The sequence below is a fragment of the Chiloscyllium plagiosum genome, unplaced genomic scaffold (genome assembly GCF_037043375.1).
Source record: "Chiloscyllium plagiosum isolate Xiang-an unplaced genomic scaffold, Cpla_swu_hap1 HiC_scaffold_32, whole genome shotgun sequence".
In the NCBI taxonomy this organism is placed as follows: domain Eukaryota; kingdom Metazoa; phylum Chordata; class Chondrichthyes; order Orectolobiformes; family Hemiscylliidae; genus Chiloscyllium; species Chiloscyllium plagiosum.
The window spans coordinates 29,405,228-29,432,072 of record NW_028270170.1 but is presented as its reverse complement, the minus strand read 5'-3'; the positions used below and the strand labels follow the sequence as shown (position 1 = coordinate 29,432,072).

The window sequence follows — 26,845 nt, the reverse complement described above, 5'->3', positions numbered from 1 at the left end:
GCTTTGGATTCTTCCTGAAATGACTTCAAAATTTCAATGTTTGTTCTCTAGGTTCGAACCAGGCGTATGCACCTGTTTACTTTCATTCAGATCCTATGCATTGCAATTCTGTGGGCAATCAACAAGTCTGTTGCAGCCTTGGCTTTCCCCTTCGTGCTCATCCTGACCGTTCCCTTCAGGATGTTTGTACTCAACAAGATCTTCACGAAAGTAGAGATGAAAAGTGTAAGTATTTAAATACCTAAGTAAGAAAGCCTTCTGAACTTTCCTCCTGCAAGGTGGTATTAGCCTCGAGTGCCAAAATCCACAGGAACAATAGTTTGGCATCTGATGAAGAATTAAATGTTAATCTTCTCGACACCATTACAACTAAAAGAGAGAAGAATCACTTTGAAAATATTAGTTTTAAAAATAATGTGTTTGATCAATTTTGTTTGCTAGCTGTAATAATATGAACTGACAATTCATCTAATTGAGTAACAGAGTTTATGTACCTTTCAATTACCCTGGGCAGGCAGCACACTTTGATTCATAGGTGTGTTGGTCCATCAGTGAAGGTGGACAATTGGAAATGAATGGTCAGGTGATGAAACTTCCAGGAATACGTCCAACAGAATGGCAATTGAATAGCTGAGGCTATTTTCCCTGGAGCGTGAGAGGCTGACACTGACCTTATAGTGGTTTATAAAATCTCAAGGGGCATGGATAGGGTGAGTAGTCAAGATCTTTTCCCCAGGTTAGTGCAGTCCAAAGCTAGAGGACATAGATTTAAGGTGAGAGGGGAAAGATTTAAAAGGGCAACATTTTCATGCAGAAGTTGGTGCATGTGTGGAATAAGCTGCCAGTGGACGTGATGGATGCTGCCTGAATTGCTGTGCTCTTCCAGCACCACTGATCCAGAACCAGGTGATGGAGACTGGTACAACATTGAAAAGGCATCTGGGGGTGGGTACATGAATAGGAAGGGTCTAGAGGGGAATGGGCCAAGTACTGACAAATGGATAATTTTGGATATCTGGTCAGCATAGTTGAGTTGAACCAAAGTGTTTGTTTATGAACTATAGAAGACAGGTTTCTCCTGTCCATTCTTTATGAACCAGGCATACGTTGACTCTTTTTATCTGCTTGAGGGAACTTTTATGTATTTTGATGGAGAAAAAGTTTCAACCTCCTCTTGTTTGTTCTCATTGAGACATCTGCTCAATATTAGGGTTACATACTTAAAATGGAAGCAATTTTACATTGGAAAAGTCTCCTTCTCCTTGTTAAATCCTTTCTGCCATGTCCTGGAACTCAGAAAAGGTAGTGGATAATTAGGTTTAGGTTTTTCTGTTGTTGAGACCCATAAAGGTCATTTTTAAATTAAATTATGTTGATTTGTCATTGTACTTTATGAATATCAATTTTTATGAGAAAAATTTGCTTCAGTATTAGCAATTAATTGGCAAACCTAAAAACAAAATGTTCCATTGACATTACTAAAACTGAAACAAGACCCAAAATCAGAAACAACAAAATTTTGGCTAAATATTTGAATAAACTTTCCCTTCCAGTGGTGATCTGCAATACTCCCTTTAAGAACCATTGGTATACTCCCATTTCTAATTATCAATCCACAGTTGACTTTAGCTAACTCTATCCTCATTTCATTGAAATTCCCCTTATTTAAGTTTCCAACCCAGGTTTCTCACTCTTGAACTGAATATTAAATTATATCATGTAATGATGACTACTTCCCAAGGGATCTTTTATTTTAAAGTCATTTATTAAACCTGTCTCATTAACCATTATCAGATAAAGATAGCCTGCTTCCATGCTCTACAGAATTATTTCCAAAGCATTCTATGAATTTATTTCTGTATATGAAATAGTATGGAGCCTTTCCAATTTGATTAACCCCAATCAATATAAGATTAAAGTCACCCACATTTATTGCTTTTTTTAATGACATCCTGAGATACTTATTCATATCCTCATCATGTGCTTCCTTTTAACACAGGGGTAAACAAACCATGACTAGATTATGGCTTTGTTGAGCATTTTCATTCTGTTCATATTCCCACACATTCCAAGTTCCCTGTTGACTTACCATTTAAATTCTCCATCCCTCTCATTGTCTGACTCCTCTATCCTTGCAGTTTTACACTGTTAAAATGAAGCTCTGTATAAGTTCATGAACTTGTTACCTTTCTAGCCTCTGTCAGCATTATTTACATTGATTCTCTCAGACCCTAATTATTGCTCTTATATTTCCTCTAGCAATAGGTGCTAATAATAGGGAAAGGGGTGACAGTGTTTCTAAAGATAGGTAGACAGCATACTGATGCTTAGTTTGGGACCTTATTGGAACATCACAGATACTGTGGTCACAGCCTTGTAAGAACCTGCTTTCCTTCCTCCACCGAATTATCTTTCTTTCCTTTCTGCCTAAACTCCTTTAACTCGCACATTCCTTGTATTTTGTATGTGTCATTTTGTTTTTGATTTCTCTCATTATGCCTTCTTTGCCCCCAGTTAATATAACTGCTGCCTTTTCAAGATTTCTGCTTGTCACCCAATGACTTAAAATTATATTTCTTTGGCTAATTTTCTGATAGTATATTTTCATTTTACTACAAATGCATTTTTCTTCCCTATTTTTGCATTCTTTTTAAAAAGCTCTTCATTTATAGTAGCTTCCAAAATTGACATCAGGTCGAACACTTGAGATGTCAATTCCTGTTTGATGCTGTCTGATTTTGAGCTTTTATGTTTTCAATGTGGATAGCAAGTTGATAACGTGCCTTTCAATAAAATGGTGGGACCCACAGGTGCATCAAGATGGCAGAATATATATCCAACTTGGAATTCAATGAAGTAACAATGCTTTGATTTGTTTGATTTGCAGTTGGATAGTGATGAAGCAGAACCTACCTTTGATGAGAAGGAAGGAAAGGACGTTTATGATGAGACAATGATGCCAAATTGAGGATGTCAGGCCCTTACAAGGACAGAACTTTGCAAATGGCGGCTTACAAGACAACAGAAACACTCACCTTCGTCTTACTTATTCTTCTTTGTTAGTTAAGGAAAATCTGCTTAATAGCCAAAGATGATGACGAATGACTCTAGTCTAATTTTCTAATTACATAATCAATGCTTATTTTAGTCTTAGCTTTAAAGATGTACAAAGATCAAATTACAAGATAAAAACCAAAAGAAGTGCTCAGATTGCTGAGAAAGGGTCACCAGACCTGAAATGTTAACTCTGATTTCTCTTCAAGATGCTGCCAGACCTGCTGCACCTTTCCAGCAAATTCTGTTTTTGTATCAAATTACAAGACCAGCAGGTAGTTGGGGCTAAATGAAAACACATTATGATCATGGCAAACTGATTCCGAAATCTGATCACTCTTTCCCCAAATTTAAAAGACAACTTCAGAGACTCATTGACAAGAAATAAAAATTTATACCACTTGCTCAAAGACTCTGCAGTTTTCTCTGTTTAAACCAGGGCACAAATGGAATTTTAAATATTAATTGTTGGTTCCATTTGAACCCAACTTACTAATGCCATTGCCCATTTTGATTCCAGTTGCATCCCAAATAATGTAAAACAAAGAACTGCAGATGCTGAAGACCAGGAACAAAAAACAGAAATTGTTGGAGACATTCAGCAGGTCTGGCAGCATCAGTGGGGAGAAAGCAGAGTTAACCTTTCAAGTGTGGTGACCCTTCATCAGATCCTTCATCTGATAAATGGTCACTGGACTGAAAATGTTAACTCTGATTTCTCCTCACAGATGCTGCCACTCCTGCTGAGTTTCTCTGGCAACTTCTGTTTTTGTTCAATCATAAATAATGTTACTGTGGCTCTAGATAATGATATTGAAGAGTTATTGCTGTCAATTACATTATATTCCAAATGTGCAATTGTAAATCCAATAGAATGTTATTTTTTAAATATGTTCTCCTATCATTTTACAGGGTAAGCTCAGAACATTTAAATTTTCACTCTATTGTACATTTTGGGTTATTGAGTTTCTATAAAGCAATCAAATATTCCTTGTAAAGTAAGTTATTTTATTCCTAATTATTTTATCAATTCAACTTTCGAGAAATCAGATGAAATTTACAGTTTTGAATCAAGCGTATGATGGAAAATGTCCTTTTAAGCATTTTGTAGACTGGAGATTTACATTGGGGAGTTCATGGAGTGGTAGCAAGCATGGAGGGCACAATCACCAACTTGTCTCTTCAATGTGCGTTACTTAGATGTCCCCCAAATCCATTGCTTTTAACATAGATGCAGGCAAGTTCATGAAAGGTTGGGGTCGGAGTTTGTAAATTTGCCAACCCTCTCGTGTCTATTGTGGTTTGTGAAAGAGGGTTAAGCATCCATCCAAGCCCTCCCCTAAATCTCTCAGGGTATCATGTGATGCTCTGGAACAGTTCAGTGACTAATTTGTTCCTCAATCCATTTAAAAAAGGAAAGTTCATACTTTAAAAAAAATTCATTCAACAGATTATAAATGCTCTTTTTTTTTTAAATGAATGGCTCATCTCCAAACAAAAGCAGTTTATATTCTCTGTCGAATATTTTAATCAAGTGAGATGCTTTTTTCTAAAATGCAGTTAGCTTCAGTCAAGTTCCAGATAGGTTGCCTGATTCCTTTGCGTGCTGTTTTTATTTTGGTGTTTACTTACTGACACATTTTACTCTTGATCCCTTTGACAAATGTACTTTGTTGATTCATCCCTCACTTCTCATTAATGAATCCTACTTCCCAACACAGTGGAGGTTGATGCCTGACTGAAATAGCAGTTTCCTGTATTGGACTCTACACAACAGAGAAACTCCTTGCGTTTAACTGGGCTTCATTTTCTGATTTGAGTTTGGATGTTCATGTACAGGTTAACTGCATGATATCTCAGAGAAAGGAAAAGCAAGCCATAAAAACACAAACATTGCATCACTTTCTAAAAATGCAATTTAAGATTATTCAACTTTTACTTAGGCATCATTGAAAAGGATTTCCTGCATCATATTAAATAGTGAACATTTGTGAAAATATATTGTGATTCTGAGAGATGAAGGGATGGAGATGAAAACATCTTTCTGATAAATTCATAGTCCTTTGATTACTAAGTGGTGTACTTCTTTCAGTTTGTATTGACTTTTTTAAAAATAAAGATTATATATGTTTAAACAGTCTTTAACTGTCTTCTTTTTTGCCTTTCATTGTCATTTCTTTATCCTTCACTGTCATTTGGTGAAAATCCTGGGACTCCCTCCAAAATGGCACTGTGGGTGTACCCAACCAACACAACCACAGCAGCTCAATAAGACAGTTCAGTCTTTTTTTTTCAAGAGCAAATAGAGAAGGCACCAAGTGCTGGCCTAGCCAGTGATGCCCATATCCCATGAACAAATAAAAAGGACAATGAATCCCAGTCACCCAATATCTCTAAAAATAACAAATAATCTTCAGATTCTTGCTTACTTTCTCTAGCTTCAATTTATTACCTAATCATTATTGACTTATTCAATGTACCCCGATATATTTAAAATGTTTTGTTTTAAATAGTTCCCTACTTACAGATTTACAATATATTTTATAAAACTTTTTTTTGTTACTAAGAGTTAAGAACATCACCGCATTTGTTCAAAACAACCAAAACACCACATGAGGGCACTGTTGACTGGTTCTTCACTACCTGCGATGCTGAAGGTGGGCCAAACATAGTATTTTCACCCATCCATCTGTTTGTTTGTAAACAATATAACTCAAGAACTAGTGGCCAAATTTCGAGGATACTTGGTAGATACGTAAGGTATAGCTAAAGAAGGAAGTGTTTAGTTTTTTGGAGGGAAAGATGCAGTCCAAGGATCTTTTAACACTGGAAAACCGAGCAAATGACTTCTTTTATAATAACGTTGTGAATTGACCGAGCTGTTTTGTTGTGAGTTGTCACGGCTGTTAACACGTGAGCAGGGTTTTCAGAGCAGGTTACTGAATGTAGCTTGGCCTTAACCTCTTCAATGAGTTAGAAGCTCTCAATGAAACCATTTCTTTTTTTCAGCTTTGTAGCTACAGTGCATCAACCAGAAGGCAGACTTGAGACCGAATTAAGACAATGTGGTTGAATATTGGGCTCTACCAAATAGAATCATCCAGATTTAATGATCACTTTATTAGTGTTTTCCAAACATGGAGGCACATTTGGTCATTAGGACACTATGTGGCATTCAATTTTACATGTATAGGTATTGTTGGTAGAGAGGCGATTTCTTCCTCAGATAGAAAAGCAATATCTTGATCAAAACACATAATACGCAAATAGTCTGTAACTGTGAATCAAGTGGATCTTTTTAGACTATGGGAATGGAGAAATGGATACTTACTGTTCCCTCACCTTGTTTCATTCTGCCTTTAGTGAATGGTTGGGAAAGCTAAGTGCATTTAAAAATCCTGGCCTGGATATTTAAATAATCTAGGGATTAGTTACATAACCTTTCAAGCTATTTTACTGCAACCAAGAAATGTAGTTGGGTTTATTGCACATCACTAACCAAAGCTGGATTGATCAATAGCTGCTGCAAGTGCAAACCAACAGCTTTGCACTTGGTTTCCTGGAAAATTCAGATCACCATATAACAGGATTTGGTCTTTCACCTTTTCACTCCCTAGATTCCTGGAGTCCAGGTTGGCTGAAAAGGTCACAGCAGTTTGCTTGGCAACCTTCATCTCAATGATCTCCTCAATAGTACCTTAAAAACTCCCTTATATGGCACCGAGATAAATAACCAACTGCCACATTCCATCTCTGATCTTTGTTTTGAAATTGCCAGCCGTGTGTTACAGGTGTTTATAGAAGGAAGGAAAGAAGGAACAGGCACTGCTTTGACAAATATTACAAAATACAGAAGTTGAATCATGAAAAAAAATAAAGTCACCATAATCCTACAAGGCCTTAGAGCTACTTTGTCATTAGAGAGAAAGGACTGCTGCTGAGGGTCACCATATTTCAGGCAAGGGGAGAAGTTGAGAAGCAGAGTCCTTCATGGTAATCACAGCTGGTATGGAACTTTAACCTGCATTATTGGCATCACTCTGTATCACAAACTAACCATCCAGTCAACTGAGCGAAACTCCCAGTCACAGCTCATTGAAAAATACGAACCAGAGGGAAGTATGATTTAGATTAAACTAGGAGAGGCTCAAGGCACTGGTATTAAACCCTCGGAGTGTGTTTGGATGTGCTCAGTTCTTTACGGTTGTTCTGAGGTCTGCAATGACCTCAATTTAATTTGTATATTCACTCTGCCATGTGGTTTATTTCAACTTCAAGAGAAAACTGGATCCCAGAATTTGTAATTCAAAAATGTCAAAGTATCTCCAAGGATCACTTTCAACATTTTAAACATTTGCAATATGATTGGTGGGACTATCCATCTTTGAAAGCAAAGCAACATTGAAAGGGGCTAAAGCGTCTTCTTGTTTTGAGGTCAAATGCCCGCAGAAATGAGTCAACATAAAATCTTTAAAAGACAGCACACTTAACCTACATTAAAATAATGTACTTCCTCTTACATTCCATATAAGAACCACACTCTGTTAAAAAGAAATTGCCCCTCAGGTCCTTTTTAAATCTTTCTCTTATCTCCTTAAATATATGCCCCTTAGTATTGAATGCCCCTACCATAGGGGAAAGATCCTTGCTATTCAGCGCATCCACAGTCCTCATGATTTTATAGACCTCCAATGCTCCAATGAAAAAGTCCCAGTCTATCTAACCTAAATCTCTTCTGAACCTTCTCCAATTTAATAATATTCTTCCAAAGCAGAGTGACCGGAACTGTATGCAGTACTCCAGAGGAGACCTCACCAAAGTCCTGTACAACCTCAACGTGACATCCCAACTTCTATATTCAAAGATCTGAGCAATGAAGGCAAGCAGGCTAAATGCCTTCTTAACCATCTTGTCTCATATGATGCAAATTTCAAAGAATTATGTACCTGAACCCTGGGACTTTCAGTTCTACAACACCACCTCCGACCTTGTATAAGTCTTGCCCTTGTTTGTTTCACCAAAATGCAATATCTTGGACTTACCCAAAATATACTCCGTCTTTTTAATCTTAGATAACCTTCTTCACTGTCCACTATACCATGAATTTCCATGTCATTAACAAACTTACTTAGCCTATCTCCCAAATTCTCATCCAAATCATTTATATAAATAACAAACAAAAGTGGATCCAGCACTGATTGCTACGGAACACTGCTGGACACAGCCCTCCAATCCAAAAACAACTCTCCACCACTACTCTCTGTCTCCAACCATCAAACCAATTTTGTATTCAATTGGCAAGCTCACCCTGAATCCCATGTGATCTAACTTTCCTAATTAGTCTATTGGAACCTTGTCAAAGGCTTTCCAAATCCCACGTAAACAACATATACTCTGCTGCCCTCATCAATATTTTTGAACTACCTCAAAAACCTTAACCAAGTTTGTGAGACACGATTTCCCTCACGCAAAGCCATGCTGACTATCTTTAATCCATCTTTGCCTCTCCAAATGCATGTAAATCCTATCTTGCAGAATCACCTCACCTTACACACCACCAATGTCAGAATCACAGGTCCCCATACGTGCATGCAAGGTCTCTTGCAGCTCAAACACAAGAATCAGGTCTTGATTGATATGATGATGCTGTTATTTTGTCCTTGGATAGTTTTTTAAGAGAGGTCGTAAAAGCAGAGGTGCTAAAATATCTGGGAAGACCCTAGTTTAACAATGGCAGGGGAGCGGCCAGTTCAGGTTTCTCTAGTTTGGTTTAGTTGTAGCAGAGAAGCTGCTTGCAGTGGAAAAAGGTTCCAAGCTTTAGTAGATGATTTCTGACTGTCTTCTCTCTCTGAAATCTCTCCTGCCTGTAAGAACGTGAGCTTGAATTACCTTTTGCCAAGGGGTGTATCTATGGGATGTTACCGGAATTTGAACAGCTCCTTAGTTAAGTTGCTACATTGAGTCAGTTGCATTTTCAAACAATTAAGTTATTCTAAATTCTGTTTTCTTTTAGATTAGGTTAGATTCAGTTCGATTCGTCAGGGACCCAGGTTCGATTCCAGCCTTGGGCTACCCTCTGTGTGGAGTTTGCACATTCTCCCCGTGTCTGCATGGGTTTCCTCCGGGTGCTCCGGTTTTCTCCCACAGTCCAAAGATGTGCAGGTCAGGTGATTTGGCCATGATAAATTGCCTATAGCATAAGTGGTGAATGTAGGGGAATGGGTCCAGGTGGGTTACTCTTCGGAGGGTCGGTGTGGACTTGTTGGGCCGAATGGCCTGTTTCCACTCTGTAGGGAATTGAATCATTCACGTTTCATCTGCAGTGTTTGAATAAATTCTGTTTGCTTAAAGTGGAGGGGTTTGACCAGATGCATCACTCCTGGAACACCCACTTACCATCTTTAAAATAAGAAAAAGTTAGGGTCTGGGCTACCTTCTTAAAAGATTTTGAGGGGATCTAGCCTGGTCCATAAAAACTGGAAAATGAAGCTTTACATTCTTGATGTCAAGAATCTCCACATTAACCCTCTCACACAATTTTCCCAACTTTGTTGCAAATGTCCATGTCGTTCCCCCATGTCCTGGTCCCGAATCACATTCTGCTTCCTGGCTGCCTGTTCAAGCTCATGAGCTTCAAATCCCACTCAGTCTAGTATCCAGCTTCCCACTTTACAACCATCACCAAATAAGGGAGGCATTGGCCTTGTGTTATTATCACTGGACTGATATCTCAGAGACCAAGGTAACGTTCTGGGGATTGTTGTGGACCAGGCCAGACCTTTCAAAACATTTCAAGGTAGCCCAAACCCGAACTTTGCTAGTTGCCAGGAGAGATTCCACTGATCAAACCACAAAACACTTATTTACAAAATTACCGATTGGACACAAACAAAAGAAAACAGAATACAGAATAACTTAACCTATCCAAAAACCCAACAGGTTATCCCAACTTAATGATGCTGTTCCAAATATTTGCAACAATCCCCATAAACACTGCTTAGCGCAAAAGGTAAAACCAAACATTGGGTCTTACAGGAGAGACTTCAAAGAGAGAGTACCAGCATGGTCCTTCTTCTTTGGGTCCAGCAGCTTTCTCTACTACTTTAAAAACCAAACCAAACCAGAGCAAAGCCAAGCTGGGAGAACTGGCCACTCCCCTTTCACTGTACAAGTGTTTATTTTAAAATTTGAAGACCTTCTGCCTGACACTGTATCTGTTAGCTAATATCAAATTGGCCTTAAAATCCTTCAACCCCACACTTTTTGGAGTCTGTGTCATTTACGACCTCTCTGAAAACAAAGCCAAGAACAGCATAACATTATTAAAAGAGCAGCTTCATCACAGGATCCAGGTTCGAATCTTGCTACAGCAGGTGGTGGAACCCGAATCCTATGAACATCTGGAATTAAAAATCTAACAATGACTATGAGTTGATTGTTGGAAATATGCATCCTGTTCACTCATGCCCTTTAGGGAAGGAAACTATTGTCCTTACCTGTTCTGTCCTACATATGACTCCTGATACACAGCAATGTGGTTGACTCTCAAATTACCGTCTGGTTAGTTAGGGATGGGTAATAAATGCTGGGCTAAACAGTAACGCACTGTGAATAAAAAAAACTCTAAAATATTTGACTTTTGTTGGCGGAATGAATCAGACATGATTGCTCACTCTCTGCAACCACTACCAATGAGTGAAGCCGAACCCGTTACATTTTGCCTTTGATTATGAGAAAGGTGGTCAGTTGTTGCTTTACCTGAAATTGGATGAATGAGTGCAAGAACGATTGGCTTAACAGCGCTGCCCTATTACTCTTCACCCCCTCCCTATGGGGTGGCATTGATTGTTGAATGAACCACCGAAATGCTTCCATTTTATGTATTTAGCAATTCATTTTGTTTGCAGTTTTTCAACATTATAGCAATATTGTAAGATGAGTGTTAGATTAAATTGAGGGATGGTAGATATAGGACAGATGTCAGAGGTAAGTTCTTTACTCAGAACAATAAGGGCGTAGAATGCCCTGTCTGCAACAGTAGTGGACTCGCCAGCATTAAGGGCATTTAAACGGTCACTGAATAAACATATGGATGATAATGGAATAGTGTAGGTTAGATGGGCTTTAGATTGGTTTCACAGGTCGGAGCAACATCAAGGGCCAAAGGGCCTGTACTGCATGTAATGTTCTATTCCTAATTAATTTCACCATCTGAAATCCTCATTCACAGTTGTCAACACCAGACTCAATGGGCAAGAAATGGGAATAGCTTTGTCCATCTTAAACTTGTACGGTTGGGTCATTATCTTTTGTATTTGATTGTTGTCTGAGTGCATTGACACTCACATCCCCAGGGTTTCTGCCTGAAACTGACAGGTTTAGTTATTTAAATCCAGGGGTTCTGTGGATTGGAGCATCTCAGTGTGTAAATGAAGTCCTGTCAGCTCTATCTAGTTATTTTGGATCAAGAGCCGGCTGAGCAGTAATATCTAACTGGAGGCCACTGAAAATAGGCTGAGAAAGTTATTGACAGCAAATAAAGTGCAGGCTGCTGTCACTCCTGGCTCCTACCTTCCCCGCTGATTTCAACATTGCCACTTTGATGATTAGAAGCTTTATCTGAGGGTCTCTGCTGGCACTAACTAAATTGCTACCATTGGTGTAAGTGTTGGTATTGGGGGAGGCAAGGGCCTTATAGTATTATTGCTGGACTGCTTATCGAGAGACCCAGATAATGTTCTGGGGACCTGGATTTGAATCCCGCCATAGCAGTTGGTGCAATTTAATTCAGTTTTTTAAAATTTGGGATTAAGACTCGATTGTTGACCATGAATCCATTGCTGACCATGAATCCATTGTTGACCAAGAATCCATTGCTGACCATGAATCCATTGTTGACCAAGAATCCATTGCTGATTGTCAGAAAAACCCATCTGGTTCACTAATGTCCTTTAGCGAAGGAAACTGCCATCCTTACCTGGCCTGGCTCGCATGTGACTCCAGACCCACACCAATGTGCTTGACTCTTAACTGCCCTCTGGGCAATTAGGAAAGGACAATAAATGCCGCCCCTGCCAACAACATCCTCATCCCATGTATGAATAATAAAAAAAACTGGGGAGTTTCTGAATGCCCCCTCGTTGTCTGTACCTTCCTGTTTGAATGTAGTTAAGGCCAATGCCAAATTCAGCCTAAACCCTGCTCAGGCACAAAGACTGCACTGACTTACCACCCATTTTGGGTGTAAATCCAGTTTCTCCCCAATGTTTCCAAAGATCATAAACCTCCATCTCCCAGGACAAAGTCCAGTTGAGCAGCACTTTAAACACTCACTCTATCCACAACCAGTCATATATGTTGCAAATTGCCAAGGCTCCTTTGACAGTACCATACATGCCCTGACCTCTACAACATTGAATAACCATGGCAGCAGACTCATGGGGACACCATCACCCGCAAGTTCTCCTCCAGATCCATTCCTTGGAAAGGTTCTGCTATTTCTTCACCAGTACTGTGTCAAAATGTTGGAACTTCTTCAATTAAGATTCACTTGCTAAATTTCTTCTTCCTGTTCCCGGCACTGAATTTGCCCTCAGGTTCCCATTCCCTACCAGTTTACCTCCCCAGGCATCCCCAACAGCACTCACAAATCTCTCAGCTCTGATGTTTATCTCAGTCCTGCTCAGCCTACACCACATAGACTGAAGCTGTTCAGGAAGGTGGCTCATCACCACCTTCTCAAGGGCAATGAATAGAGGGTAATAAGTGCTGGCCCTGACACTGATGTCCACATCCCTGAAAAATTAAAAATAACTGCATTAACTTCAACTGATTGTGGACTCCATTGCACCACATTCTATTCCATATTAAGCACCATCCATCAGTTGACACTGCCCATGAATATATTGATTATCTGTAATTCCTCCTCTATGGAACATGTGGTATGTACATTCACAAAGGTTTTGTTTGCACAAAACGATGCCATTACATGTTGTGTGGTCTTCCCCGCTTCACTCAGTAGCAAACTAGCTAAATGTTCTGGTATATAATAAAATACTTTATTTCCTGTCAATATGAACATGTTAATAATGGTTAGGTCCTGGAGAGTGTTGCTGAACAAAGACACTTTGGAGTGCAGGTTCAGACTTCCTTGAAAGTAGCGTCACAGGTAGACAGGGTAGTGAAGAAAGTATTTGGTATGCTTGTGCTTATTAGTCAGTGCTGGGACATCATGTTGCAACTCCACAAGACATTGGTTCGGCCACTATTGGGATACTGCATTCAATTCTGGTACCCATTATATAGGGAGGATGTTGTGAAACTTGAAAGGGTTCAGAAAAGATTTGCAAGGATGTTGGAGGGGTTGAATTGTAAGGAGAGGCTGAATTGGCTGGGGCTATTTTCCCTGGAGCGTCAGAGGCTGAGGGGTGACATTATAGAGTTTTATAAAATCATGAGGGGCATAGATAGAGTGAATAGCCAAGGTCTTTTCCCAAGGGTAGAGGAGTCCAAAACTAGAGGGCATAGGTTTAAGGTTGAGGGAAACAATTTAAAAGAGACCTAAAGAGCAATGTTTTCATGCAGAGGGTGGTGTGTGTACAGAATGAACTGCCAGAGGAAGTGATGGAGGCTGGTACAATTACAACATTTAAAAGATAGCTGGATGGATACATGAATAGGAAGGGTTTAGAGGAATATGGGCCAAATGCTGGCAAATGGAACTTGATTAATTTAGGATATCTCGTCGACATGGGCAAGTTGCACCGAAGGTTGTTTTTCCATACTATACAGCTCTATAAGTATGCCAAAAGTGAAGCATCATCAAGAATGTCACATCAAGTGCCTTTTTTTTCATAGTGTCCTTCTCCTTGAATCCAAAACTTAGGCCAAACAGCAATAGCACTCCTACACACAACGTTTTTTTTTCTTTCCAACTTCAAATGCCAAGTCCATTTTAACAAGAGACTGGCATCTTTTTCACATTTACATATCACTGCACCTACCTGAAGAGCCAATTAATTTGTCTCTGTATTACAATGATTTATGATTCTCAAGTTCTTGTAGGTTGCCCTGTACAAAAGCTGTAAGGATGCCACTGGCGGGTTTGAAGCATCCTCTTGTGAAGTGGATACTGTCTGTTGCAATGAGTTGGCATCGGGACTCAACACAAAAACAAACTACTTCTGAGTACCTTGAGTATAGGTCTCTATCCCCTCTTCGACTAACTCTAAACCTTTACATTCATAATTTATTACTGCAGCAAATTCGTCATCAGATTGCTGAGGCACTGAGACCCATTCTGGGGTATAAGCTGAATGGACGACAACTGTACAAGACCAAGATAAATATCCTTGCAGAGAGATTTGGGGATGGGGACGTGAGAGTAAATTCAGAGCACGGAGCAGGAAGCAGAAATTTTGCAAATGACCTATCGGAAAGATGTTGTGAAACTTGAAAGGGTTCAGAAAAGATTTACAAGGATGTTGCCAGGGTTGGAGGATCTGAGCTACAGGGAGAGGCTTAACAGACTGGGGCTGTTTTCCTTAGAGTGTTGGAGGCTGAGGGGTGACATTATAGAGGTTTACAAAATTATGAGGGGCTTGGATAGGATAAATAGACAAAGTCTTTCCCCTGGGGTCGGGGAGTCCATAACTAGAGGGCATAGGTTTAGGATGAGAGGGGAAAGATATAAAAGAGACCTAAGGGGCAACTTTTTCACGCAGAGGGTGGTACGATTATGGAACAAGCTGCCAGAGGATGTGGTGGAGGCTGGTACAATTGCAACATTTAAGAGGCATTTGGATGGGTATATGAATAGGATGGGTTTGGAGGGATATGGTCCGGGTGCTGGCAGGTGGGACTAGATTGGGTTGGGTTGTCTGGTCGGCATGGACGGGTTGGACCAAAGGGTCTGTTTCCATGCTGTACATCTCTATGACTATAACTCTTAACAAAAGAGGAAGCAGGAATTTAAAAATGTAATATGCAGGAATATGGAAGGATAAAGGATATAATATTTAAATACATGGAGAACATCAAATAAAGCTGAGGTCACAGATTGGTACATGGAAGCATGATGTCATGCTTGGGGTGGCACGATGGCTCAGTAGTTAGCACTTCTGCCTAACAGCACCAGGAACCTGGGTTTGATTTCGTTTTGGGTGACTGCCTGTGTGGAGTTTACACATTCTCCCCATGTCTGTGTGGGTTTCCTATGGGTGCTCTGGTTTCCTCCCACAATCCAAAGATGTGTAGGTTAGGTGCATTAGTCAGGAGTAAATGTGAGGGAACGGGTCTGGGTGGGTTACTCTTCGGAGGGTCGGTGTGGACTTGTTGGACTAAAGGGCCTGTTTCCACACTGTAGGGATTCTAAGAAAATCATTGTTCCAACAAAAACTTGGCTTGAAAAGGGGCAAGATGGCAGCTCAACATTCCTGCATATAGAGTTTTCTGGCAGGATGGAAAAGGGGATAAAGAAAATGGAAATGTAGCATTGTTGATCAAAGAATTCAGAAGAGTTATGAAGAGAGGAGAGACCATATAAGTTTGAGTTCATAACCACGAATAGGGCAGCTACACTTTGAGCAAATACATAAGACCTACAAATAGTGGGAAAGAGTCAGAGGAGAAAAATAGGTAAGTAAATGCCTGAGTGCATAAACAATAGGCAATAATATCTGAGGATTTCAACTGCCCAACTATTACAGATTCACAGAATTATTACAGTACAGAATGAAGCCATCGACCCACAGTGCCTGCACCAGCACTTTGAGCAAGCATCATAATCTGGTGCCAATCTCCTACATTTTCCCCATCACCTTGTGAACTGAGATACAAACAGCGTAAAAGATACAGAGAGCACAATTATTCTTGTCCTGCATTCAAGGCACTTTTCTCGACAGCACATAACAAAGCAATTTTAAAATCTAAATATAGTTCTAGAAATTAAAGTTGATCAGATTTGTGTGACCATTTTGGAGACAGTAATTATAACTGCTTGTTCAGAATCATAATGGAAAGAATCGAAGATAGAACTGGACAGTTACTTGAACAAAGTTAGCGGCAAGTTAATGGGAAGCATTTTTTTCTGAACAAGACTTAAATGTTGGAGAAATAGGAACTGAAGTTGACTATTCATGCCCTCAAGCCTGTTCTGCCATTCAATGAGATCAGGGCTCATCTTCATACTTTGGCTTAATAATTTTGCCTAACATTGACATTTTGGCAGCGTAGAATTTGAACCTGTGCACCAGAGCATTAGCTACCACTTTTGGTTTCTAGACCAGTCACATCACTATTACACCATTACTTCTTTTGAGGCATGATTGGGAAATTTGCAGATAATCTACTCATCAAACAGCTTTCTGACTTTCACTGTGTAATTTTAAATGTCATGGTACACAAGCAGATGAAATGTTAATTCTTTTCATTGTTTTAATTTTTCGACTGGGAGTGCAACCCAGCTCCAGTTCATCCATTTTCAAACTTAACAGAATCATTATGGGCGGCACGGTGGCACAGTGGTTAGCACTGCTGCCTCACAGCGCCAGAGACCCGGGTTCAATTCCCGCCTCAGATGACTGTCTGTGTGGGTTTCTCCCCGTGTCTGCGTGGGTTTCCTCCGGGTGCTCCGGTTTCCTCCCACAGTCCAAAGGTGTGCAGGTCAGGTGAATTGGCCATGCTAAGTTGCCTGTAGTGTTAGGTAAAAGGGGTAAATGTAGGGGTATGGGTGGGTTGCGCTTCAGAGGGGCGGTGTGGACTTGTTGGGCCGAAGGGCCTGTTTCCACACTGTAAGTAATCTAATCTAATCTAATTAGTGATAAGAAATCCAGATATTTGTTTAATGATGCATGTGACAGGTTCCATCACTGCAGGAATGCCATAATCAAGCCACTGGAATGTTGAAGGTGCACTTAGATAGGCTGGTGACTTCTTAGAAGAGGCCTGCTGAATTAACAGCAGTGTGCATCAAGCTAATGATTGCATGGTAGAAAGAAATGCAAGTGGATGAAGGCAAAGGAGTTCATTATCAAATGGAAGAGAACTTAAAAGAGGAGGATGAAGCTGGGCCAACCTCTCAGAATCAGTCTGGTCCATTTTGACTCAGAATACACTAATACCATGGAAGCATAACAAATTAAGTCCTTTAGTCCACCCCCATCGCAAGGACAATAACCCAAAACCCAACTTCATGTTGCATTAAACAGTCATGCAACTACTCAATGACAAATTACATATTTGCTCAATGAATCCCATCATGTGTTGACATTCATCAATAAGCAAATGAAAGAATTCAGAACATTGTAATAATGGGCAAGATGTGCCAATGCCACTATAGAATCACAGAGTCATGGAGATATACAGCACAGAAACAGACCCTTCAGTCCAACTTGTCCATGCCAACCAGATATCCTAAATTAATCTAGTCCAATTGCCAGCATTTGGCCCATATCCTATTCATAAACCCATCCAGATATTTTTAAATGTTGTAGTTGTACTAGCCTCTACCACTTCTTCTGGCAGCTCATTCCACACACACACACCATCCTCTGTGTGAAAACATTGCGCCTTACATCCCTTTTATAAAATGTTTCCCTTCTCACGCTAAAACTATGCCCTCTATTTTTGAACTCCCCCACCCCAGGGAAAAGACCTTCTCTATTCACCCTATCCATGCCCTTCATGATTTTATAATCCTCTATAAGGTCTCTGATGTTCCAGGGAAAACAGCCCCAGCCTATTCAGCCTCTCCCTATAGCTCAAACACTCCAACCTTGGCAACATCCTTGTAAACCTTTTTTGAATCCTTTCAAGTTTTACAACATCCTTCCTATAGCAGGAAGACCAGAACTGCACATGGAATTCCAACAGTGGCCTAACTAACGTCCTGTACAGCCGCAACATGACCTCCCAACTCCTATACTCAACACACTGGCCAATAAAGGAAAGCATATTAAACACCTTCTTCACTATCCTATCTATCTGCGACTCCACTTTCAAGGAACTATGAACCTGCACTCCCAAGGTCTCTTCGTTCAGCAACATTCCCCAGGACCTTACCAATACATGTATGAAATTAATTCACATGGCATAACAAAAATAGGAAACTTAACATTTTTACCAAACGCTCACATGCAGACACTTGGTGCATTATAATTTCTTGAACTTAAACATTTGACAATTTCTATATAGTGCAGTCCAAGTCACATCAGCAGACAATGTCCCTGCCCTGTCAGCTGAGATATACCCACCTGGCCTGTGGATTTGAGAGTTCCTGAGGCGGCTGCCAAATCATGCAGATCTGGTCATGAGAAAGAAATGGCGTGTGAGGTTCTGGCTTGTACAACTACAACACTGTCACCAACCCAACAAAGTTGGAAGTTGCACATTTATCTCCTGTCCAAAAAGAGAGCAAGACAAATTCAAGCTTGTAAATTATTGATCCATTGGTCTATTCTCAATCATCACTAAAGTGATGGAATGCGCTATAAAAATGCAATTGACAGCATTTAGCCACCTATACTATACTTAATAGTTCTTAGTTTGAGCTCGTCCAGGGTCATTCAGCTTGACCCCATTATAGCCTGGCTTGCACAAGGGATGATAGAGAAGGCTGGACGTTCAGAGGAAAATGAAAATACTTTGAGTGGTGTCCCCACTTTCCTCTTCCTTTCACCATCATTGCTTTCCCAGGCCAGCACCATATCACTCATAATAGCCAATTGGCACGTTGTAAAATCTTTGCCATTTTTTAAAGTGATATTCAATTTGCAATTCAAAATCTGAATTGAGAGCATTTCCTGTAAATTCAAGCAAATGGTCCCACATCCCAAGATGGAAATTCTCACAGTTCCATACCACCACCAGGTTACAAATTATCAAACCAAACTCTTTCATCCATTGTGGAGATAGCACCCTACATATCCACCAGTATACTGAACTATCCAAGATTGGCACCCATACGAGAGAGACAGTACCAGCTATCGTATTAGAAAGGTCATCAGGCTATATCCCATTAAGGCCCTTTGTGAGAAACCCAATCAGCACTTGGTGGGAGTCGTGGCAGCAGTCCCACATTTGCAAGACAAGGAGGCTCAACTATTGTCCCAAATACAGAATAGTGGGATACAACAATGAATGGGTACAGTATGCTCCTTTGGTCAAGTACACAATCCAGAGGGGAAATCAGACATATGCAGTAGACCTAATAGGATAGTCTCAGGCCTATGGATGGTAGTGTTATCCTATTCCTGCTTTGACAATTGGATATTAATGTGGATTTGAGCTCAAACATGAATGTGAAGTAAAGACTGGCCTGTAGGCCAACCCTGAGCAATGACCTGAACAATAAGGGCCAAGGATAATATTGTGTAACAAGAGGCACTGCTTACCAGGATGGGCACTAGCAATGAAATATTACCCAATTGATTTTCCACTTCGTATTTAATTGACAGACACAAATCAATGGGGGCAACATCATAGCCTGTAATGGTCCAGAAGGAAGAAGAATTGGAAATAATAACAGAACGCTCAGATCTGGAAAAATATGTGAAAAAAGAGGATGTACCCATTCCCACTACAAGGGAGTATCAGTTAGAATGTGAAAGAAAGTTATAAACAAGGTTAAAGACATTGTGAAGAATCTTATAATAAAACAGACCTGGTGGGAGAGGATTTAGTACAAGGGAATGAATTCACATATTCACCAAAACATAAGGACAGTGTCTCATAGCTCAGTGATCCTTCAGGTATTATTTCTCTATTGTGTACAGTAATAAACTGTTGGAGAAGGGAAATCACCAATAGAAGGGAAGCCACAAATTACCTATGTAGCTCCTCTGCTAGCAAAAAGAAATACATACACAGAGAGAGTGTGAAGCAGGCATGGCAATCCAGCCAGGAAGTCTGACCAAACTACTGCATGGTCACCAGCCATAAAATGGCCATTCCAAAATCAGGGATTTCATTGAACATTTGGGCATCAGTACACCCACAATGCTTGACTTGGAAGGGAGTTCCAGGATTTTGTCCCAGTGACAGTGAAGGAACAGAGATGTATTTCCAATTCAGTTTGATGGGTCATTTGTAGAGGAAGTTGAATGTGGCACAGTTCTGCTGTCCTTGCCCTTCTAGCTGGTAGAATGAGATAGATTTAAGGATTATCTTAGAGGAGGAAGGCAAAGTAGAGACGTTAAGGGAAAATACTCCAGTACTTGGATCCTGAGCAATTGAAGGCATGATCACCAATAGTGAGGCAACTAAAATCAGTGATGTTATAGAGAACAGAATTGGGCGGCACGGTGGTTAGCACTGCTGCCTCACAGCACCAGAGACTCGGGTTAATTCCCGCCTCAGGCGACTGTGTGGCGTTTGCACATTCTCCCCCTGTCTGCGTGGGTTTCCTTCCACAGTCCAAAAATGTGCAGGTTAGGTAAATTGGCTATGCTAAATTGCCCGTAGTGTTAGGTGCAAGAGTAAATGTAGGGGTCTGGGTGGGTGCACTTTGGCAGATCGGTGTGGATTTATTGGGCCGAAGAGCCTGTTTCCACACTGTAAGTAATCTAATCTAATCTAAACACAGGTAGCTTGGAGATCTGTAGGTGGTTATCAAAGTTATACATGGTTAAGACTAGCACGGGATTTGAAAATAAAGGGTGTGAATTTTAAAATGATGTTGCTTGACCAGCAGCCAGTGTAGCTCAGCAAGCAGAGGGTGATAGCACTTAGTATGAATAAGGATAGGTCAGAATTTTCAGCAACCTTAAATATACAAGGAGCAGAATTGCACAGGGATACTCTAGATGTAACCAAAACGCGGCAATATTAATAAGATGGAAATAAGCGGTCTTAGTAATCGTGTAACTATGAGGTCGGAAGGTCATCGGAGCCAATGTGAGACCAAGGTCCCGAACTGAAAACAGAATGGTTTTAACACAAGGTTGTGTAGCTCAGAATGGTTTTATTTCCCAGTGTTAACAGGGAACGGCAATGAAGGCCGTGGTTAGTTTAGATTGGAGCACGGAAAACAATGGTTTTACTCTGCACAACTTTGATTGGAACAAATTGATTGGTACAACGTCATTGGCGATGTATCCTATTAAAGACTATCAAGATGTGTACGGATTAGAGGATATTGTGTGAGTGACACTTATAACAATTCTCCAAAGATCTCAACACAGGAAACAGACATATAGTGAATAGGAGCGTACGATAGTGAAGGTTGATTCGTTTCGAAATAGAAATTGGTACACATAACTTTAACATTTGTGTTTCCATTCGAAACGATGTGATAGAGGTAAAAGGCCGTGTCAGGAGCTGTTGAAGAAATCACATAAATTCATCGTTTGTACGTTCTAAGGCTCCATTCTATTTGTATTTCTATCAGGCTCAAATCTCATTGAATACAGTAGAGAGAATTCATAACTGTTGTAGGATGGCCTCTGGATCATAAACGCTTGTTGGACGGGACTGGGTGTTAGTTTTCGGCAGAGGAAAGCCAAAGCGACGGAGAAGCACTATCGGTCCGATTTAAGAGAACTCGGCCTTTAGTCCTACTTTTTAACCAGCGAGAGCTGAGCTGAGGCGGGGAGGGAAGTAATGCAATCCGTAGGTGGGGCCACTATGTGCTGTTCTTTTGCAACTCTCAGCAGCTGGTAGTAACCCCGGGAGCAAGTGGGGCATCTTCTTTCCAGAGGGCCAGGTAGAACGGAAGGGGGAAAATAAGCTAATTTTTAAAAAAAAAATACAGAACAAAGCTACATTGAGCCATTGATTCACTCCTTTTATGGAATAAAATAGTAACCATTCAATCCAGCCTACACTTTAATGGTTGCTGACTCCAAATCTATGGCAACTGCAAGAATTCCGCACGTCGGAAAATCGCAGGCGGAAATTGCTGACGACATGGAAAGTGCGAAATTATCAATAAATAATTAGGTCTCTTTTTCACTCGAGCGCTGTAAATTTGCCCCGGTTGTAACTCATGAGTGAGACTTGGCTATTACTCGTTGCTTAAAACGCTTTTATCAAATGTATGCAAAATATCAGCTTCTAAAGGGGCAAGGCTTAGTGGAAACCTCCCCATTAAATCGTCACGACAGGAGGCACCAACGCTGTGATGGACAGGTGCGCGGAAACTCCTCCATTCCCAACCAAGCCTTGTTTCATATTTCCCTTGGTCTGGGCTCTCTCTCTCCCCCCCCCCCCATCACTCTTGCGACATAACTTATGTCGATGTAGTTACAATGTGACACAGCGTTCAGTGCACTCGCCCAAGACTGAAGATTGCCCCAACTTTTACGCTGAAGCAGGAAGATTTCGCCGGGGACTCCTGCAACGCGATTGGGATTTGATCCGCTGTTTCCCCCCTCACCCCCGGTCGTCGGAAAATGTCCACACAAGGCAACCGTTTTGGGGTTACCACAACCGAGTCTGGCTTGGAGGTGCAAACTCCCCCCCCCCCCCGAGCCCTGGTTCAGAGCTCCTGGATAACTCGAGCGTACCCTTCCCATTTCAACGAACTGACAATACCTTGGTGAGCAGAACAGAAAGGGTAACTTCCAATTTAATTTTTCCTTTTTCCCTCTTCCCCCCCCCCAAAAAAAAAACCTTTCCCTTTAAAATTCCCGCCCCATACTGTGGAAATTCATTAATTTATTTCAGGCAATTTTCATCTCCATTGGCTGGGCTGGGGATGACGCGCGAGACAACAAAAGGTGGAGTTGGAAATTAAATAAAAATGTAGCAAAGAAAGCTCGGGCTCAATGTTCTATGTGTAAGCGCCGCACTTCACTGCAACTAACTATTTAACACTAGCAATTAGTCCGGGGAACAAACAACACTCTCTGCTGTCGCTCTTGGTGCAAGAGAAGTGGCTTTTTTCGATTCAGTTTAACCACAATTCTCACCCCCGCTAACTCAAAGTAGCAGCAAACTTCACCTCCACCCTTAAAAAAAACTTCGCGTCTTGTTGGAGAAGATATTCTGCTGCCTTGAAAGACAGGGGTGGGGGGGGGACATGAGGGAGGAGAAGATGGTGTTTCTCTTCCTCCGCTGGACATCTATATGGTTTCGCCAAAACACCCACTCTCAGTGGGACACCTCTTCTGCTTCGAGAGACGGGCTGAATGTAAGGCGGCTTACAACAGCAGAGCAAGTCGGTGGAGAGCAGGGGGATGGGGGAAGGAGCTGATCCGGAAAAAGGCGATTGGAGAGGTCGGAAGTATCGCGAAGCATGCCGGCTCTCAACGGGGACTAGAAAGCGTCCACGCCCGGGGCCAGTGCCGCGGATCTGGCGAGAGTTCAGAGACAGCTTCCCTTGTGTTTTTTTCCGCAAGACGGAGCGGTAAGGGCTCTTTTTTTTCCGATTAAAGCATTTCATTGTATTTTTTAACCTCCTTTCAAACCTTTTATTAAAGGGAAATGGCTGGTAGTGGAGAATTTTTTTTTCTTTTTAAAAATGCATTATAAAAGAGTACGTGAGCTCCTGCCAGTAGAGCACAGTCTGAGGGTGAGCGAAGGGGATCTGCAACTGGGCTGCACCGACACATACACAGGGCGAAGGGGATCTGCTACTGGGCTGCACCGACACATACACAGGGCGAAGGGGATCTGCTACTGGGCTGCACCGACACATACACAGGGCGAAGGGGATCTGCTACTGGGCTGCACCGACACATACACAGGGCGAAGGGGATCTGCTACTGGGCTGCACCGACACATACACAGGGCGAAGGGGATCTGCTACTGGGCTGCACCGACACATACACAGGGCGAAGGGGATCTGCTACTGGGCTGCACCGACACATACACAGGGCGAAGGGGATCTGCTACTGGGCTGCACCGACACATACACAGGGCGAAAGGGATCTGCATTGGGCTACACCGACTAGGGGAGGGAAGAATCCACGCTGGGGCTCTGGCGAGACAGTGGACTCAGCGCTGGGCTCTGTCCTGACAGAGATCCTCGTATTCTGCCCAGCCCCACACACACAGAGGGAACTCGGCGCTGGGCTGCGCCTACAGAGCAAGAGAGAAATACACGACGTTGGGCTCTGCCCAGACAGAGTGAGGGCTCGGCACTGGGGCTGTGCCTACACAGCGAGAGACGGCGCTGGGCTGTACTCAAGATACAGCGAGAGAGGGAGGGGGGAGGACATTCGGCGCTGGGCTGTATCCAGACAGTGAGCGCTCGGTGCTGGGCTGCCCTCGGACACGCAGTGAGTGAGAGGAGGGCTTGGGGCTGTGCTCAGACACAGAGAGAGAGTGAGGGCTCGGCGCTGGGGCTGTGTTCAGACACAGAGTGAGGGCTCGGCGCTGGGCTCAGACACAGAGAGAGAGTGAGGGCTCGGCGCTGTGCTCAGACAGAGAGAGAGAGTGAGGGCTTGGGGCTGGGGCTGTGTTCAGACACACTGTGCGAGGGCTCGGCGCTGGGGCTGTGTTCAGACACAGACTGTGCGAGGGCTCGGCGCTGGGGCTGTGCCGACACGGTCACGCCGTGGAGCCGCCTCTTGTCGCCAGCAGCAGGAAGCTGGTTGGTTCGAGTGGCCGCGCCAGGGCAAAGCTGTCTCGGATTCACTCTGCCTCTCGGTTCCGGCCCCTTTTGTCTCTGGCGGCTTCTCTATCCCCCCCTCCCCTCCTCCTCCACCACCCCCCTTCCCAACCCACTCCCCCCTTCGCTCGCCTCCCATTTTCCATCCGCTCTCCCTCCCGAGCGGAGTGCGAGGTTCCCGGGCTGCCCCCACCGACTCGGACCGCTCATCAATCGGCGTTGGCTCGCTGGATCTCTCTCTCTCTCTCTCTCTCTTTCTTTCCAACCCTCCCTTCCTTCTCCACCTCCTCCTCCTTTCTCTCTGCGGATCCTCCCGCTGCAGTCGCTTCTCCTTTTGGCTCGCCCAGATTTTTGTTTGAAAATCTCTTTCCTCCCTTTCTTTAACAAATAAGATCTTCGGAAGAGAAGGACGGTGAGTGCTGGGGTTTTTTTTTTCTCCCTCCTACCCACCCCTCGTGCGGTGGAATTTTTTTTTTCGGGGAAAAATAAGCCTTTTCTAAAAGGTGAGGTTGGGTTTGCATTTTTGTTTGGTTGGGGTGGGGGAAGGGTTGTATTTTTGTGGCGGGGTTTGTGCCGCGCTCTAAGCCGGGCTACAGCACTCACATGGCGGATCGGAATCCGAACACGACTGCATCGCACCCCCCCTCCCCAAAGGCTGGAGACAGAGTCCATTGGGAGCACGCACAAAATCCTCAACGTTATATATGTTTCAAATCTTGAGTTTTTACTAGTGCTGGAATTTTTTTAAAAAATCATTTTATCAAATGCAATATGTTTTTTAAAAACAAATTCCCCCCTCCCGGCATTTTCCGCTCTGGTTGCACCGGCTTGGTCTTAATTTTTTTTAAAAAAAGATTATTATAAAAAAAGGATGATGTTTTGTATTCTGTAACATGGCCGTGCCCGAGCTCGCTGGAGCCGGAACTGGGGCGCCATGTCTGGGAGCAGGCTGCAGCCGCGCTCCGGTGTCACGGCAGCGGGAAGGGGAAGGGAGCCTCCGGGAGGGATCGGGGGACTCGCTCCCCCCGGGGGTTGGGGGGGGTGGTGGTGGGGGAAAGGAGGTAGGGAGTCGCCGCTGACCTTGGGAGCCTCCAGCCTGGTGCATTGAAGCAGGGAGGGAGGGAGTTGTTTTTCTTTGCAGAGCAGAACTGGGCTGGGGCGGTGGAGGACACACGCGGAGAGAGAGGGGGGGGGGGGGAGGGTTGTCGCTCTTGCCTGCCGTCTGCGGCTCTCTCAGCCCCCTCCCTCCTCCGTGCCTTTCCTGGAGGTGGTGCTCCTGCTTCAGGCGCTGCAGTAATGGCGCTACGTCCTCGGTTCGCTCTTCTCTTTCCACCCCTCGGCTCCTTGTTCGCTCAGCCAGCTCCCCGCCCTCTCCTCCTCTCCCTTCCCCTTTCTCTCCTCCTCTCCCTTCCCCTTTCTCTCCTCCCTGTCCCTCCCTCTCCCTGTTTCCCCTCTGTTTCTCCCCTCCCCCCCTCTGTTTCTCCCCTCCCCCCCTCTGTTTCTCCCCTCCCCCCCTCTGTTTCTCCCCTCCCCCCCTCTGTTTCTCCCCTCCCCCCCTCTGTTTCTCCCCTCCCCCCCTCTGTTTCTCCCCTCCCCCCCTCTGTTTCTCCCCTCCCCCCCTCTGTTTCTCCCCTCCCCCCCTCTGTTTCTCCCTCCCCCCCTCTGTTTCTCCCCTCCCCCCCTCTGTTTCTCCCCTCCCCCCCCTCTGTTTCTCCCCTCCCCCCCCTCTGTTTCTCCCCTCCCCCCCCTCTGTTTCTCCCCTCCCCCCCCTCTGTTTCTCCCCTCCCCCCCCTCTGTTTCTCCCCTCCCCCCCCTCTGTTTCTCCCCTCCCCCCCCTCTGTTTCTCCCCTCCCCCCCCTCTGTTTCTCCCTCCCCCCCCTCTGATTCTCCCCTCCCCCCCCTCTGATTCTCCCCTCCCCCCCCCTCTGTTTCTCCCCTCCCCCCCCCTCTGTTTCTCCCCTCCCCCCCCCTCTGTTTCTCCCCTCCCCCCCCTCTGTTTCTCCCCTCCCCCCCCTCTGTTTCTCCCCTCCCCCCCTCTGTTTCTCCCCTCCCCCCCCTCTGTTTCTCCCCTCCCCCCCCTCTGTTTCTCCCCTCCCCCCCCTCTGTTTCTCCCCTCCCCCCCCTCTGTTTCTCCCCTCCCCCCCCTCTGTTTCTCCCCTCCCCCCCCTCTGTTTCTCCCCTCCCCCCCCTCTGTTTCTCCCCTCCCCCCCCTCTGTTTCTCCCCTCCCCCCCCCTCTGTTT

At 43.4% G+C, this 26,845-nt stretch overlaps 2 protein-coding genes and 1 long non-coding RNA gene across 15 annotated transcripts in view; 2 read left to right on the top strand and 1 right to left on the bottom strand.

Annotated features, from left to right (window-relative positions):
- The window catches only part of LOC122539953 (anion exchange protein 2-like), a 90,436-nt gene extending 85,242 nt beyond the window's left edge, over positions 1 to 5,194 (top strand). For all 4 annotated transcript variants that reach the window (XM_043675174.2, XM_043675173.2, XM_043675178.2 and 1 more), the window contains 2 exons: positions 52 to 225; positions 2,888 to 5,194. In XM_043675174.2, the coding sequence (XP_043531109.2) occupies positions 52 to 225; positions 2,888 to 2,968 (255 nt within the window). In that variant the 3' untranslated portion in view covers positions 2,969 to 5,194. The remainder of the gene's footprint in view (positions 1 to 51; positions 226 to 2,887) is intronic.
- LOC122539956 (uncharacterized) overlaps positions 1 to 25,903 on the bottom strand; it is a 40,310-nt gene extending 14,407 nt beyond the window's left edge. The window contains exons 1-2 of one of the 3 annotated variants that reach the window (XR_015752506.1): positions 25,820 to 25,903; positions 18,306 to 18,450 (exon numbers count right to left, since the gene is read on the bottom strand). This is a non-coding gene — a long non-coding RNA (uncharacterized LOC122539956). Of the gene's footprint in view, positions 1 to 18,305; positions 18,451 to 21,263; positions 21,307 to 25,684; positions 25,768 to 25,819 lie in introns of those variants that run through there. The other 2 variants (XR_006309216.2, XR_006309218.2) reach the window with 2 other exon arrangements.
- The window catches only part of ubtf (upstream binding transcription factor), a 77,453-nt gene continuing 72,914 nt past the window's right edge, over positions 22,307 to 26,845 (top strand). For 2 of the 8 annotated variants that reach the window (XM_043675185.2, XM_043675180.2), the window contains exon 1: positions 24,560 to 25,016. The gene's annotated coding sequence lies outside the window, so the exon portion shown is untranslated. Of the gene's footprint in view, positions 23,399 to 24,555; positions 25,108 to 26,845 lie in introns of those variants that run through there. The other 6 variants (XM_043675181.2, XM_043675183.2, XM_087977883.1 and 3 more) reach the window with 6 other exon arrangements.